The sequence below is a fragment of the Eucalyptus grandis genome, chromosome 3 (assembly GCF_016545825.1).
Source record: "Eucalyptus grandis isolate ANBG69807.140 chromosome 3, ASM1654582v1, whole genome shotgun sequence".
NCBI classification, from domain to species: domain Eukaryota; kingdom Viridiplantae; phylum Streptophyta; class Magnoliopsida; order Myrtales; family Myrtaceae; genus Eucalyptus; species Eucalyptus grandis.
The window spans coordinates 13120506-13136730 of record NC_052614.1 but is presented as its reverse complement, the minus strand read 5'-3'; the positions used below and the strand labels follow the sequence as shown (position 1 = coordinate 13136730).

Here is a 16225-nt window from a genome sequence, read left to right as displayed (position 1 = left end):
AAGACTACAAAAGTAACAAATACCATAGTATTCAAAGAACCAAAAATAAATCTCAGTCAACTCTCAGATGACTACCCCTACGGCGTACAAAGCAATATAAACGCACCTTTTCGTAGTCTCCACTGGTCAGTTGCCGTTTTATTGCATTCCCATTATCATGGAAAATGATAGGAGCGTGAGTTTTCCCAGCCTATTTAAGCATCGCTCATTGCATCAGAGAAAAGACAAACCAACTTGCTCAAACCAAAAGAGGAGGAGAAGAATCCATGGATACTTCACCAGAATTCAAGAGGTTCACGAGCCTCATGGTTGCCCTTGCCCATTTCACTACCTTTGCCATTCCACTTCCTGCTCACGCTTCCCCTGCAGAGGCCCAAGCCCTCCTCAAGTGGAAGTCCAGTCTTAGCAACCATTCAGTTTCTTCCTCTCTTCTTGGACTCCCTCTCCTTGTAATTCAACCAGTTCCATTCGACCGTGAGTTTGTGTGCTTGGTATGGCATCTCCTGTGATCAGGCGGGAATGTGATCAAGATAGATCTCACCAGCACCAATGTAGAAGGTACGCTCAGCGAATTCCCATTCTCATCTTTGTCTCATCTCATGTACATGGACTTGAAATTCAATAATCTCTCTGGCCACATTCCGCCTCAAATCGGTCTCTTGAGCAATCTCGCCTATCTCGACCTCTCTACAAATTGGTTCTCGGGGAAAATACCATCGGAGATCGGTAATTTGAGCAAATTAGCTAAATTGTATGTCGACGACAATAGCCTCTCTGGTTCTATTCCTCAAGAAATGGGAAATATGAAAAATTTGAAAGTGCTCCAGTTGCTCTGGAACAATTTGATAGGACCGATTCCTTCCACTTTGGGGAACTTGACCAAATTAACAGATCTAAGCCTATTTCATAATAAGCTTACCGGTTCCATCCTGCTACCATTATACAATTTGACAAAGCTTACGGTGTTGCGATTGCATCACAACCAGTTCACTGGTTCCTTACCAGAGAACTTGTGCCAAGGTGGATTGCTCCAAAACCTCACGTTGGGTGACAATAACTTAACTGGTTCCATCCCTAGAAGCTTGAGAAATTGCACAAGCTTGGTCATAGTAACCCTCAACCAAAACCAGTTCACTGGAAACATATCTGAGACCTTTGGTGTCCACCCCAACTTGTACTATCTCAATATGAGTTCCAACAAGTTCTATGGAGAAATCTCAACAAACTGGGGAAGTTGCACGCGTTTACAGTATATGGGGATTGCTAGAAATAAAATCACTGGTTACTTGCCTCCTGAGATTGGAAATATGAGTCAACTACAAGAACTCGATCTTTCTTCCAATGGATTAGTTGGCAAGATTCCAAAAGGACTTGGGAAATTGACTTTCCTACACGTTCTACTTCTCAACGACAATCAACTTTCGGGACGGTGGCCAATAGAAGGTTTCTCAAACACATCATTGGAGCAAATTAATTTGTCCAACAACAAATTTGATGGTCCACTTCCACTTCCATCACCCTTCACAAATTTCTATTCGATTGCGGATAATAAAATAGCGGGGAAGATCCCTTTATCAATATGCAATGTTACCTCTCTCTCAGTCCTCATCATGTCTAATAATAGCATAGCCGGTAGCCTACCTGAGTGCTTGTCACACTTCAATTTATCGATTTTGAACTTGAAAATGAATAGTCTTTCAGGCACAATCCCCCAAACATTTTTACTGAGAAGTAAATTTTTGAGAAGTCTTGACTTGAGTCAAAATCAGTTCGAAGGGACATTGCCCCAAACCCTTGCCAATTGTAAAAACCTGGAAGTTTTGGATTTCAGCAACAATAAGATAGAGGATAGGTCCCCAACATGGCTGGGAACACTACCTAAGCTAAAAGTTCTTATTTTGAGGTCCAACAATTTTAAGGGTTCTTTAGATTTTCCAAAGGTAGCTCATCTCTTTCCCATGTTGCGCATTTTTGACCTCTCGAACAATGGCTTCACTGGTCCTTTACCAACCAATTTGATAGCGAAACTTCAAGGGATGATGAATGGACAAAATAGGCAAGGGCCAAAAGGCGAATTGTACATGAGGCAAGAAGTTGCAACGGGGTTCTATGTAGATTCTGTGAATGTGACCATGAAAGGAAACAATGTTCGGCTACTGAAGATCTTGAAAATCTGCACATTCATTGACTTATCACTCAACTCTTTTCATGGGAACATCCCAAGTATTATTGGAAATCTTCAATATCTCAAAGGGCTCAACCTTTCCCACAACCACCTCACAGGTTCTATTCCATCAACCCTTGGAAATTTGACTCACCTTGAATGTTTAGATTTATCTTCAAACAAGCTTAGTGGGAGGGTTCCTAGAGAACTCGGAGATTTGTCATTCTGGGGTGTTTGAACCTCTCAAAGAACCAACTCATAGGCCGCATACCTCAAGACAAACAACTAAGCACCTTCATGAGCAACTCATTTTGGGGAAACATAGGCTTATGTGGAACTCCATTACAAAACACATGCCCTAATGATGCTCCACCACCCCGATTGTTCTTCCAAGAAGATAGTACAAGAGAGCATGGTAGTGAGTTTGATAGAAAAGCAGTCTGGATAGGGTATGCATCCGGAATCGTAATTGGAATTTCCATAGCGCACATTTTATGGGAAACTAGAAGACCTAAATGGCTTGTAGGAAAAGTGAGAAGTACGGAGAGAAGAGCCAAATTGATGAAGAAGACAAAGCAAAAGGCCATCAAATTTCATGGAGACCAATGAAATTGTTAAGAAGGGATCCCTTTGAGGTACGTGCAAAGTAGTTTAAGGAATAGACTTTTTGTCGGATTGAAATGTAATTTTACATATGGATGCTCTTTATATTATGCTGTCATCTTCTTCTTTAAGTGTGATTTCTAAATCGGGTCAATTGATTGGATGAACATGAAAGGGATCTTTGGAAAAATCGCTTGCATCATTTACACCCTTTATGTCTTTTTCTTGTTTAGTGCACGACATTCTTATCTCTCCATGGAAAAGAAAGAATGACGAAGAGTTGTTGAAGCTCATCTAACCTAGGGTTGCATGATTGAATTTGCCATTGAAATATGTCCTTAAGGATTTCTAATTTTGTCGTTGTCCCACTACACATTTCTATTGAAGTTGTAGGCCGGTATTAGATTGTTGACTTGTTCTTGCACCTATCATACTTGTCTGCAATAGTGAATGGGGTACTTGTTGAAATAAAATATGCGGAAATAATAGGATTTTACAATTTACATTAATGCAAAATCACTAAAGAGATAAACAAGAAATAATAGGATACCAGATATTTGCGTGGTTCGATTCTAATATCGGTATCTATATCCACAAGAAGAGTTGGCAACAGATAATTCATTATAATCGAATAATTAGAGTTTACAATCGCTCACATGCTTAAATATTTTTCACACTTAGATGTATGCCTAAATGCAAAGTATTCACAAATAAACAACTCAATTTAGATGTAAAACTGATGGTACAAAATCACTTCACATTCAAACCCAAGCAAAAGCTTTACTGAATGACCGATGAAATCAAGAATGCCTCTCCACATCTATCTTTCTTCTCATGTGCTTGTGGCTTCTTTTGGTTGTGTTCTCGTGCGGCTCCTAAGCTTTTGCAGCTCCGCCAAAAGAAAAAACCCACGCTTTCCTTTTATATGCGTGTCCAGAGTCAACAATTTGACCTGGGCCCACCACGTGTTCTTTAATAGAGATTCGGCTTTTGCACATACAAAAGGAAAAGAAACCCTTGTTTATATCTCCATTCGTACCTTTCATATAATGTCTTCTATCAAAATGTTATCGTACCCTTTTACTAATGTACTAGTTATCACAATTTAATGTGGACATTTAAATGTTAATGAAATTAATTGAATGTGGGAATAATTAACTAAATGTAGGATCACTTTTTCAAAATTATATCATCATCAGCTTGCAAAATAGCTCTATTAAAGCACTGGGTTGCGATAGTTTTTTTCTTTCAATCAAGCTGGACAATGACTTTAGTACGGTCTTGTTCGGGATTCTCTTTCTTTGTAACGCCGTATATTACATTTCTCCTCGTACAGCCACGATCGGATTCGGCCCTAATAATTGGGCGGGATCGAACCACAATCAAACCCCCACGATCCGGCCCATCCCGGCCCACTAACCCGTTCTCGTGTTTTCTCTCATCTGCTCTCGAAGTCGAACCCCCTTGGAAGCTGGACCAGCTGGAGCCCGACCGGAGCATCTCTGTATCTCTCGCCGGAGAAGAAGCAGCATTGCAGATGTCGCATTTTGGAAGGTCAGGCCCTCCGGACATTCGACACTTACTGGCTCCTCATCCTCAGCATCTCCTTCCCCCTGCTCCGACTCCCTTCGCCTCCGTCGCTCTCTGTGTCAATGCCTCACGCGGTTGTTTCGCGGGGACCACCGCCGACGACCTCTTCCCCCTCTTCGACAAGTACGGCGAGGTCGTCGACTTGTTCGTTCCCAGGGACCGGAGGTACGTGTATTTCCTCTGCTCCGTTGAATTTCTTTGTTGCCGTGTTCTGATGTGGTCGCGCAGGACTGGGGAGTCGAGAGGGTTCGCGTTCGTGAGGTACAAGTACGCGGACGAGGCGCAGAAGGCGGTGGACAAGCTCGATGGTGTCGCTCTTGTCTCTGATTTTTAGTTCCTTCGGTCACGAGGGCTTCTGTTCGCGTTGTGCGGGGAACGCTTGGATTGGCGTTTGATTTCTTGTTCGGTTTTCTTGTTGAAAGGGAGAGTCGTGGATGGGAGAGAGATTGGGGTTCAGTTCGCCAAGTACTGTCCCTATGCCGAGAGAATGTAAGCTGTTTGATTATTATCTCACCTTTTAGTTTTCGAATTGTGCAAATAGATTGCGCCTCTTTCGGGTCGAAATACAGTGCAATGCCAATCTGGTACGAGCTCACTGGAGGGAATTTGGTTCTCTTGGAATAAACCTTCAAATGGTGCAAGTTGCTATGACCTTGTTAGCACGATTCTGTCAGTGGAGGATTCATTTTGCAAAATAACCTGCAAAACATGGCTCTAAAGAAATGGAGAAAGTAGATTTCTTGAATAACTTAGCTGTCTTATTATCGATTCTTCTGATGAGCTCAACCTCTATTTCACAACAGTGATAAGGGGAGGATTGCTGAACCTGTTTCAAAGATAAGAAGGCGGTCGAGAAGTCATAATCCTCAGCCAAGGTGTGGTTTAAGTTTGTTGAGTTAGTAAAGTTATGCAAACTGTGTCTACGCAAATTGGTTTAAGTTAGTAAAGTCATGCAAATTGTGCCTATGTATGGTAAAATGAGAAAAGTTCTACACTTGATTATAAATTCAGGTTGAATGTGTCGACAACTGTCTGTAACTTCCTATTGCTATAGTTGTTGATTTGTGTTTGAGGTGAAATTCCAAAATCATTTTAATGGATTGGTTAAGATATTTTGTCCTCTAATACTTACATACGCCTGTTTATTAGCTGTGTAATTCATTTATCTCTACATTTCAAGAGTTAATAAAGGTTGCTGTAACTTTGATTGAGATTTAATAAAGGTAGCTGAAACTTTGATGGGGATCCTGATTGAATTGAGAAAATCGGCAGGCTCAATTTACCATTGAAATCATGATGCCACAGTGGATAGAGGACCCATGCCTAGAGCTCTTTGATGGATGAAGGTTTAAGCCATCTAGTTTCTTTCAATGACCTGCGAAGATGTTTGAAGAGGAACGGGAGGGAAATTCTCTCAGTTTGCCTCTATATGAGAGGACACCTGTCTCTTTGGTTAACAATGTCACTGCCAATTTATTATAGGTTCCCTCCTGGCCTTATTAAAATCAAATTGCAAACTTTGTGAGCAATCCTTACCGTCCCTTGTTGGTTGTTCGCGAGTAATCAAGGCAATCGATCAAGTTCATGGAGAGAACTGATTCTACAGAGGAGTTAATGCTGTTAAGAATGATGTGAGAAGCTTGTTTACGCATCTTATGGCTTATGTAAAATAACTATACATTTTTAAAGATACAAATCATAATATATATTAACATTTAAATGATGTTAGAGGCAATTACTTTTAATAATTGGGTTGTTATATATTAAATTTGTTCACTGTAATCCAATGTCAAGAAATGGAGTTGCATCCCAAAAGCTGAAATTCCGCAGCTGAATTTGAATGCTAAAACCAGAGTCACTCACGCACATAGTAAATTTGACCCATTGGTCTTTAGTTAGTAAATTGGAATTTCCTACCTTTTCTTTAGATCTAAGCAACTAAGTTTGGAAGTGCAATTTCCAGAAAAATGATGGAAGTGCAGTTACATTATGGTTGCTCAAGCCAGCTAAGCAACCAGTCCTTATTTTTATAACTTTGGAGAAAGCGTAACTAGATAATTAGGGCCATAACCAAGGGATACAACACATCAGTCTAATCAATAGTGACAGAATTGGTCAGGAGAATCAACTGACTAATAAAACAATTTGATGATTTTTTTTTTTTTGGGGTCAGAAAAGCCATATTATATTAATAGGAGAAAACCGTACAACCAGCGGCAATTGCATCCGCACAAACCAGATCCGTAAGATGAAAAGGAGGAAAAATAGCCCAACTACGGATCGAGGAAGTCCTATGATGGGCCTTACAGGCCCAGTCGGCTACCGCATTAGCCTCTCGTCGACAGAACCCTAGAGAGAGATGAGAAAATAGGGTAAACAAGAAGGCCGCTTCAGAGAAGAGAGCTCGATCCGTCCATGGCGGCGGCGTCCGACGGTTCAGCGTCTCGACGAGGATGAGATCGTCTGATTCCACCATTATCTTCGTGTGCTGGAGGCCTTGATCAAGAAGATGCCGAAGAGCCAAGGAGAAAGCTTGGATCTCAACCTGCAGAGCCGAGGACGCAGCTACGCCTTTGGAGAAACCATTAGTGAGTTTTCCTTGGTGATCCCTACAAATGCAAGCTATTTTGCCTTCATTGCTGCCTGGTTGATAAGAGCCATCAATGTTGACCTTCAGAACCCCTAGATCTGGGGGACGCCAGAGATGTCCTCTGTTTTTAATCGAGTTATTCTTGTGTGTGCAGGAAGAAGCAGACAACCGATCCACTTGTGTATGAGCCAGTGCAGCCTCTGCAACCTGGGTTGGATCAAGAGAAGACCCTTTGAAGAGGAAGCCATTCCGAGCTCGCTAGATCTGCCATAGCACATTAGAGATCAACGCCAGTCAAGGTAATCTGTTATGGTTCCCAATAGTGGACAAGATCCATGAGTCCAAACGCTGGATGTTGCTAGGTGTGATGAGAACACCAATTTGGGGGTGAGACCACACTCTGTGAGTCCAAGAACAGAGTAGGAAGAGATGTTCTAAAGTTTCTAGAATATTTTGTTTACACAGTGAGCAACAAGGACTATCAATAATGTGTCGACAATGCAGGTTGTCTCTGGTCGCTAAGGAGTTGCTGCAAATGGACCACAGGAAGGTACGGATCTTTGGAGCAGTGGGCATCTTCCACAGTTTGCGCCAAAACCAGGTAGGAGTTTGATATGATGTAGAAGCACTAATCGTTGAAATATATGCTGCTGTTTGTTTGATTAAATGATATGCGGATTTAACTGTGTAAGCACCTTGATTAGTGGCTGTCCATATGAGCTCATCTTTGGTGAAGGTAGGTCTAATCTGAATGTCTGTGATTTGTTGTATGATCCGCAAGTCAAAAAAATTGTGCAGTAAGTCTGTCTTCCAGGTGCTGGTAGATTGATCAATAAGATCAGCTACTAGTAGGGGTTCTTCTTGGACCTTAGGTCCACCTAGAATGCCCATGGGAAGCCATCTGTCTTCTCGAATATTAATTGATTTTCCATCCCCAACTGACTAACGTACGTTGGTTATAATGGCTTCCCTCCCACTCAAGAGACTCTGCTAGCCCCAAGATGGGCGAGAGCCCTTGACAGCTTTAAAAAAAGATGAGGAATGGAAATATAAACCTTTAAAAAACTTCCCCCATAAAGATAAAGGCTGTTGAAGGAGGCGCCATGCTTGCTTACCAAGCATGGCTTTGTTAAAGCTGATCAAATCTCTAAATCCTAAACCTCCAACTTCCTTTCTGTTTTGTAGCACCTTCCAACTTAGCCAATGAATCCCAGACTTACTTGTATCATTGTTCCACCAGAATTTAGCCATACGCTGTTCTATAGCTTTGCATAATGAAATAGGAATTTTGAAAACAGACATGGCATATTGGGGAATAGCTTGAATCATATTCTTAAGCAAAATTTCCTTCCCACCCTTAGATATCGGTTTCTCCTTCCATCCCTCCAATTTTGACTGAATTCTGCTCATAAGCCAATAAAACATATCCTTTTTATAGCGTCCCCAATCAGTAGGTATTCCTAAATACTTACCACATCTCTGTAAAACAGATACCCTTAATTCGCGAGCCAAGTTTTCCTGTAGAGAGATAGGACAAGATGGGCTAAAAAAACACCAGATTTATTGTGGTTAATAGTTTGCCCAGTGGCTAGACAATACTGGTTTAACAGATTAGAAAGATTCTGGCATTCCATCAAGGTACCATCAAGAAAAAACACAGCATCGTCAGCAAAAAATAGATGTGATAAAGTAGGACACCATTGATTCAACTTAATTCCCTTGAGAAAACCCATGTTGATAGCATTCTGGATTAGAAAGGATAATAGATTGGCTATGAGAATAAACAAATAAGGGGATAAAGGATCTCCCTATCGAAGCCTTCTAGTGGGATGAAAATTCTGCAAATAATCACTATTCATTTTAACGCATAATGTTGTTGTTGAGATGCACTGCATAACTAATCGGACCCAGTGGGAATGGAATCCTAATCTGAGTAAATAATCCTTGAGAAAATCCCATTCAATGCGGTCATACGCTTTTTGCATATCCAATTTAAGGACATCTTGAAAATGACGCTTCCTTCTTCTTGACTTAAGCTGATGAATAACTTCCTGGACTAATAAAACATTGTCTTGAATCTGCCTGCCGCCCACAAATGCACATTGTTCCTTAGAAATTAAGGTTGGCAGCATAGGTTTTAACCTGTTAGCAAGCACTTTAGATATAATCTTATAAGCATAGTTGCACAAGCTAATTGGGCGATATTGATCTAAGTTTTCTGGGTTTGGGGTTTTGGGAATCAAAGTAATAGCAGTTCGATTTAACTCAGAAGGTAATAAGCCAGAATGAAAGAATTGCTGGACTGCCTGAAATATATCCACTTTAAGAACATCCCAATGAGAGTGATAAAATAATCCGTTCAAACCATCCGGACCTGAGGCTTTTGAGACACCTAATTGAAATGTAGCTTCTTTAACTTCTTCAAGTGTCACCTGTGCTATAAGAGTTTCGTTCATATCTGAAGTGACCACCTGCGGACACTGCTTTAAAATCTATTCATAACAGCGAGGGCCTGAAGTGGTATAGAGCTGTGAAAAGTAATTGGTAGTTATCTCCTTTAGCTTGCCAGGATCCCGAATCCATACCTGACTTTCATCACGCAACAAATTAATACGGTTTCGTTGTTGTCTTTGGATTGTGGTAGCATGAAAGAATATAGTATTGCGATCTCCCCATTTTAACCAATTTATCCGAGAACGCATCGCCCAAAATTGTTCTTCCCTCTGCCAAACTTTTTGAAGCTCCTCTTTTAAAGTTCTGACCCGTGATTGATCCAAGGAAGTATTGTGCTGATTTGTCAGTATTTCCAACTGATGCTCTAATTCTGTCGCCTGTTGCTTGTTGTGCGAGAATTTCTTACGACTCCAACGGGACAAAGCAGCAGCAACTACTCGAAGCTTAACCGAGAGAGTGGAATCCTGCACTGAAGCAGAGTGCCAGGAGTTGTCAATAACTGATCTACACTCGGCATCCCGATTCCCGAAAGCTTCAAAGGTAAAACGCCCCGTCTTCGAACAACACAGCTATAGAATCTAACACTATTGACCGTGATCAAAGCCTACAGCAGAAGAGCAAACACTTGTGCATTAGGAAGGTCACACGCCATTCAATATTGCATAATGCCCTGTCAAGACGCTCCTTCACTAAAGCATCCCCGTCTAGGTTCGTCCATGTGAAAGCACAGCCGTGAGTGGGAAGATCCAACAAGCAGCAATCATTGAGGACAGCTCGAAATGAAGACATACGGTAAGAGTCAGCAGGCCTAGACCCCATTTTCTCCCAACGATTAAGAATTTCGTTAAATTCACCTATGCATACCCAAGGTAAGACATTATGATTGCTAAATTGCCGCAAAGTTCGCCAAATATGCCGACGCTTGAAAAAAAAGCAGGGCATGAAGGCAGGTGATCCTCATGGTTCTGTCCTCCGAGATATCCTGACAGATAAAGTCGAAAAGATGAGGAGTGGAGGTGATATCTATCAACCGCAGGCCATCATTCCAAAAAAGGGCCAAACCACCTGCTAAACCAATAGGACTGAACACCTGAAGGTGCAAAAAATGCAAGGTACGTTTCAGGCGAATCAAAACCTCATCGCAATTCTTCGTTTCCATCAAAAATAACAGGTCGGGCTTTTCCTTAGCCACAAGAGCTTTTAAAGCTTGGACTGTCAGGGGATTGCCTAAACCCTGACAGTTCCAACTGATGAGTTTCATCTATGAACAAGTGGCTGTTTAGGGCCAGCCACCGACGCCCACGATCCATCCTCACCCGCCTCTAAGATTGGCGTGTCTAGCAATAGAGAATCATCATAATCTGCTGGATTAACACCAGGTATGTCATACGGAGTATAGTGTCTTGGTTTCTTAGCAGGGCCAATTTTAATACTCTCACGGACGCCTTTTCCTTTCTTGGCCTGAGGAACTGAGGACTGCACTTGCACTCCTTTTAGCTTCTCTTCAGCAGGGATTAGAGCAGTAGTCGTATTGTGGCGAGTCAAAGAAACAGGGCATGGTATAGCATTGCAATCCCTCGGAATAATAGAAATAGCCTGCTGAGGAGGAACAGTTGCTTTGGGGAAAGGTGGTGGCAAAAAGGGGAGAGGTTGAGCATTGGTGGGAGGCGTTTCAGGTATTTTTTCCTCCCAATCCTCATCCATATCTGATCGATCATAATAGAATTGCCAATAGGGGCTATATTGCTGAACTTCTGCTTTTAGCCAGGGTCCATAAGGAGTTTTTTCAGAGTCAGAAAACATATTCTCCTTAAAAGATACCGACGGGCAGGAGTCTGTATAATGTCCCAATCTGCCACACGAGTAACAGTAGTGTGGTAACCGTTCATACCTAAAATCCAGCCAAAGAGTTCTGTTTTTGAATTTGATTAATCTACCTGTCTTCAAAGGTTCTGATAAGGCCAATTCGACTCTTGCACGGCCTGCACGCAGGGTGGTACCAGTTATAAAATCAGACTTCACTTGCAGAACATTACCCACAGTACTAACGGCCTTGCGAATCATATCGTCTGTACAACATTCCAAGGGCAGACCTACCACCTGGACTCAGAACGCGCAGGTGGAGAAATCATAACAATGCAAAGGGGTGTTTGCAACCCAAGGTTTGAAATTAATGAGATGACCCGAGAATTGCCAAGGTCCGGTTTCTAGAATTCTCTGTTTTTATGATTGAGACCTGAATTTCGCTAAATAAGTTCTCGATTCCCTCTGCAGAATATCAACTTGCTCCGTCCTCCAAGCCCTCTTCAAGACCGTTTGAAAAGCTTGAAAATTGAAAGAAGGATTGGAAGGGATTTTACCAATTAAAGTTAACTTGCACTCCTCGACAGCTTTAGGTGAGGGCTCGACATGCCATTCTTCAATTTGTCGTTCAGAACATAATCTAGCCAATCGTTGACAGAGTGCAGCAACTCGGGATGCATCAGGATCTCCTTCGCGAGCCATGACCAAAGTTAGGATGTCGCCTCAAAAGACTGAGGTCAGAGACGAAGAAAATGGTGGCATGTAGACCGAAAAACCTGAAGAGCCCGTAAGGCGGAAGGAAAAGAAATTCGACAGACGAAAAGCTGAGGAAAGAAGACATGCAAAAGGAAGGAGAAATCTTGGTTAAGGGGCTGAATGAGGGTACTCTGAGATGAGCAGTAAATTCGAGAGACGAAGTAGATGACGAAGAGAGGAGGCTTTCATGGCTGAAACAGAGGTGTCAAGACTGAGAAAGAAAGGGTGTAAAGGAAGAAGAAAACTACCCAGCTAGTAGAGAGAAACTCGACAAGACGAGTAAACTTAAACAATTTGATGATTGAAGGGCCAAATTTTTAGGGTTTTGAGTTGAAGTCCAATGTTTCCTCAATTTAAATGAGATTTAGGTTCTGAGTCTCGTAATTACAAAATCCAGTGTTATCGTAAAACATCATAGTTAATTTCATGTAAAATTGAGTGGGTTCCATTTTCCAGTGAAAAGATGGTGTCAGCTGCAAGACTAGGATTGATTGAACACTTGCCAAAAGATTCAGAGCTCAATCGATCAGCTGGACAATGGGTTAAACGTTGAGGACTTGTTTTGCACTTTCCCAAAATCTATTTTTATAAATTTGTGCTGGATGAAGAGCTTATGAACTTGGACTTACTCCATCAGCACTTGATGATACATCCTAGCAGGATTGTGACCGTGTTGTCTTTAACTAAGATGTTCACACATGAAATTGTGAACTCCTGTGACATCCTTGTAACAAGTAAATAAGTTGTCGATGTGCTGTTGCTAATTTCTTTCGGCTAGTTACCATTATGCCATTGAGTTGTTGGTTTCTAGATTTCGCCTTTTTTGCCATTTAAGCTTTGAAACAACAATTCAGATATTAGGTGACATTCAAGCTTGTTGCACCTTGTTCTTTTGTGCGTAGTGAAATAAATAAAATAAAATATCCATTGATGTGACAGCAAGTAGCAGTTAAACCCTTAACCATCTTAATGAGTACTTGCGTCTTGCAGAGTTGCAAGTAATTCCCTCTCATTCTCTACTGCAACTGGTAGTAAACTGGATTTTCAGGCACAGAGATGAATATAGAGACCGTGATTACAGGAGGGGAAGTCGCAGTAGAAGCAGGGGACGATATGATCGCGACAGTTACAGAGACGGGAAGGAGTTACGTCACTGAAGTAGGAGCTATAGCGCAAGTCCTGACCATCGCAGAGACCGAAGGGCATCCAAGTATGATGATGAGGACTGAAGTCGGAGTGGATCATGCACAAGGTGAGGACCCTCCTTATTTCCCTTTAATGCTTCTTTTGGTCACCTCTTGTTGAGAATTTTATCTGATTGGAGTTCCTTAATTTTCAGTTCATCCCAGAGTCCTCGGAAAGCCGAATATGAGAGGCGTCGCTCTCCAAATCAGAGACCTTCTGCACTTGAAAGTCCTGATGTACGAAATGGTGAAAGAGATTCTTAGCTTCTTGAAGATGTGCCCAGTGGACGTCCTGCCGATTCGCGTGGTGCATATCCACGTAGTCCATCAATCGAGTGGTAAAGTCACATGAGTGGATTTGTTGCTTCTGTCTCACTCTATCGCAACTATTTGATCCTTACGTCTCTGCTTTTTTATGTTGCCTTCTTAGGAAAGATGAGTGCCCAAGGTCGTGTGAGTCATTTTTGCTCGACAAACAATTTACTTTCTCCTGAGGTGCTCTTGATATGTGGACAGATACTTCATTGCATGAGGCAGCTAGTCTGTCTATTCTGACTTTGGTGGTTATTATGATACTCTGATCTTATTCTTGTGCTATGATGAGCATTCATGAAGTGCCTTTCTTGTGATGCATTTGTTCATAGGTCTCTGGCTACACTTTTAAATATTGTCGATGGGGTGGTGTCAGTTTAATCATACTAACTGTACATGGACGATGAGACTTAATTGTGCTGGTGTGATCCTGCACTTTCTTTCGCCATTTTTTGGTCATAATCCACTAGCCATCTCCAAAGGTGGTCCGCTATGAGTGCCATATGATTTTTTATTCTTCACGAAATCATGCTTCTGACTTTAATATGGTTTTTATATTCTCACAGCGGAGGGTGTCCCAATTTGGCATCCCCTCTTTCGGCGACTTTTTTGGGTCTTGACAATTCCTTGAAAATGGGTTCCATTTCTTGGCTTTACATTCAGCTGATCACCCCAGCATTTAAATCGATTCACTGGAAACGTATGTGGGATCTTTCTTGTCTAGCGCACTTGGACTTTATGGACATGAGTCTCAACAAGTTCTATGGAGATATCTCAATAAACTGGGGAAGTTGCATGCGTTTTAGTGATCTAAGAATTGCTGGAAATAACATCACTGGCATCGGGGATGAACTTCTTGTTGGAGAAAACTTCATTATTATTTTGAAGTTGGCAAAACGTTTCCATCAGTCTAGTCTGAAAACTTCTAAACTCAAGTGTTAAAGTCTGAAGAATTCCAGACTCTGTCGTCAAAGTCTGAAGACCGCAAGACTCAAGATTCAAAGTTTATTCTCACCGACAGTTTCCAGACTGACGAAGAGAAGACTTATCCGGATGCAAGTTTATCTTTAAGGATTCGGTTCGTACGATTTGTAGAAGATCTTACGGCTGGAGATAGCAACTCATGATCAATTATTGGAATCAATTCGAATAATTAGATCTGTTGAAATGCGAAGTATACTTGGAAGGTTCTACTTATAGAAACATAGATCCTGATTGTATGGGCGAACATGATTGGTGGGCTATCATCACATTCCTTAAATGACTTGAGATCTCCTTGGTTGATTATGTCCAACGGATAGATTGGAAGAACTCATTTGGAAAGTGCCAACGGTTGAAAAGGCATGGAGGAGTATATAAGGAGAACGCTCAAGTTATTCAAATGTGTGCGTGAAAGAAGAATTCCAAAGTCTAAAGCTTTCTTGTTCTTGCTGTTTTAATTGTAGAGCTTTATTTGTATTCAAAAGAGAGAGCAAACACTTGTGAGACTTTGAAAAAATGTAGTAGAGTCTCTACACTGTAAAGTCAAGGACAAGACTGTAACATCTCTTTTGATCCTTAGTGAAATCCAGTCAGTGGACTGTTAGCGTGGGAGAGTGGACGCAGGCTTGATCTAAGCCGAACCACTATAAACATAGTGTCTCTATTCTCTTTCTCTTAAATTCCTTATTTAAATTTATAGCTTCATATAACTGTTTATTACTGTTTACATCGCTAGCAAATTATTTTGAAGTTTTGTAAAATTTTCTTATCACATATTCATTCCCTTCTAGGTGATCTTACTAACCATTTCAATTGGTATCAAAGCTTGTGTGCTCATTTTATTGAAGTGTTTTTACTTCTGAGCTAAAGATCTATGGCTAGTATTTTGGCTCTAGGTTTGATTGAAGGCCAAAGCAACACCAGACTTCCTTATTTTGATGGAAATGAATACAATGTTTGGAAAAACAAGATGAATGCATTCCTAAGGTCGAAAGATCCTCTGGAATGGGATGTGGTAGAAAAGAGAATCATTCCTAAATCTGCATCAGTCTCAGAAAGAAGGAAAGAAGCTGTAGATGCTGGTGAAATGTCATAAGAAGAAATAACCAAGAGACAAGCTCTTGATGCTAAAGTAATCTACTCTTTATACTGTGCTTTATCTCTTACTGAATATAATAGAATTCATCTTGTGAAACAATCAAAGAAGTCTGGGATAGGTTGCATGTTACCTATGAATGAACTGATCGAGTTAAAGAAACAAAAATCAATATCTTACTCGGACAGTATGAAGCCTTCAAGATGAAACTAGGAGAATCCATTACTGGCATGTTTAGTCGCTTTACAAAGATTGTAAACGGTCTATCATATCAGGGGTAGCTAATCTCATGACCAATGAAGGTCAATAAGTTGCTGCGTGGACTATCTAAAGAATGGAATCATGTGAAGACTTTAATAAGAAAAACCCAAAGGATCATGCCTCTTACAGTTGATGAACTTGTAGGCACACTTCAGTCATACGAAGTGGAGCTACTCAATGAAGAAGAAGATCCCAAATGTAAGAAATCAATTGCTTTAAAATCTAACGATGATTTTGATAATACGGATTCTGAAGATGACATGGATGATGAAGAGCTAGCACTCATGATAAGGAGATTCAAGAAACCGAACGTAAAGGGAAGAAGATTTAACCGAAAGAAGCAAGGCTCTCAAAAATTCTAGAACAAATTAAATGAGGATGATGAGATCAACAAAGATGTGGTTTGTTTTGAATGTAAGAAAAAAAAGACA

The 16225-nt window shown here is 41.1% G+C and overlaps 2 protein-coding genes across 2 annotated transcripts; both read left to right on the top strand.

The window, feature by feature from the left end:
- Positions 1-266: 266 nt before the first annotated feature.
- LOC120291655 (receptor-like protein 33) lies at positions 267-2402 on the top strand. Its single transcript, XM_039309321.1, has 2 exons — positions 267-399; positions 514-2402. The coding sequence occupies exons 1-2, from the start codon at positions 267-269 to the stop codon at positions 2400-2402; spliced, it is 2022 nt and encodes a 673-aa protein (XP_039165255.1).
- A 26-nt stretch (positions 2403-2428) lies between these two features.
- LOC104448094 lies at positions 2429-5542 on the top strand. Its single transcript, XM_039308152.1, has 5 exons — positions 2429-2799; positions 4104-4522; positions 4586-4665; positions 4780-4846; positions 5161-5542. Exons 1-5 carry the CDS (start codon positions 2680-2682, stop codon positions 5255-5257), a joined length of 783 nt encoding a protein of 260 aa, XP_039164086.1. The 5' UTR covers positions 2429-2679; the 3' UTR covers positions 5258-5542.
- The last annotated feature ends 10683 nt before the right edge of the window (positions 5543-16225 follow it).

What these genes read in the sequence shown, in the direction of transcription:
- LOC120291655 (XM_039309321.1), top strand. Translation starts at nt 267, where the DNA reads ATGGATACTTCACCAGAATTCAAGAGGTTCACGAGCCTCATGGTTGCC. An exon ending in CCTCCTCAAGTGGAAGTCCA is followed by an intron (nt 400 to 513) that starts GTCTTAGCAACC and finishes TCCTGTGATCAG; the next exon opens with GCGGGAATGTGATCAAGATA.
- LOC104448094 (XM_039308152.1), top strand. Translation starts at nt 2,680, where the DNA reads ATGGCTTGTAGGAAAAGTGAGAAGTACGGAGAGAAGAGCCAAATTGAT. An exon ending in TAAGAAGGGATCCCTTTGAG is followed by an intron (nt 2,800 to 4,103) that starts GTACGTGCAAAG and finishes CTCCTCGTACAG; the next exon opens with CCACGATCGGATTCGGCCCT. An exon ending in TGTCCCTATGCCGAGAGAAT is followed by an intron (nt 4,847 to 5,160) that starts GTAAGCTGTTTG and finishes ATTTCACAACAG; the next exon opens with TGATAAGGGGAGGATTGCTG.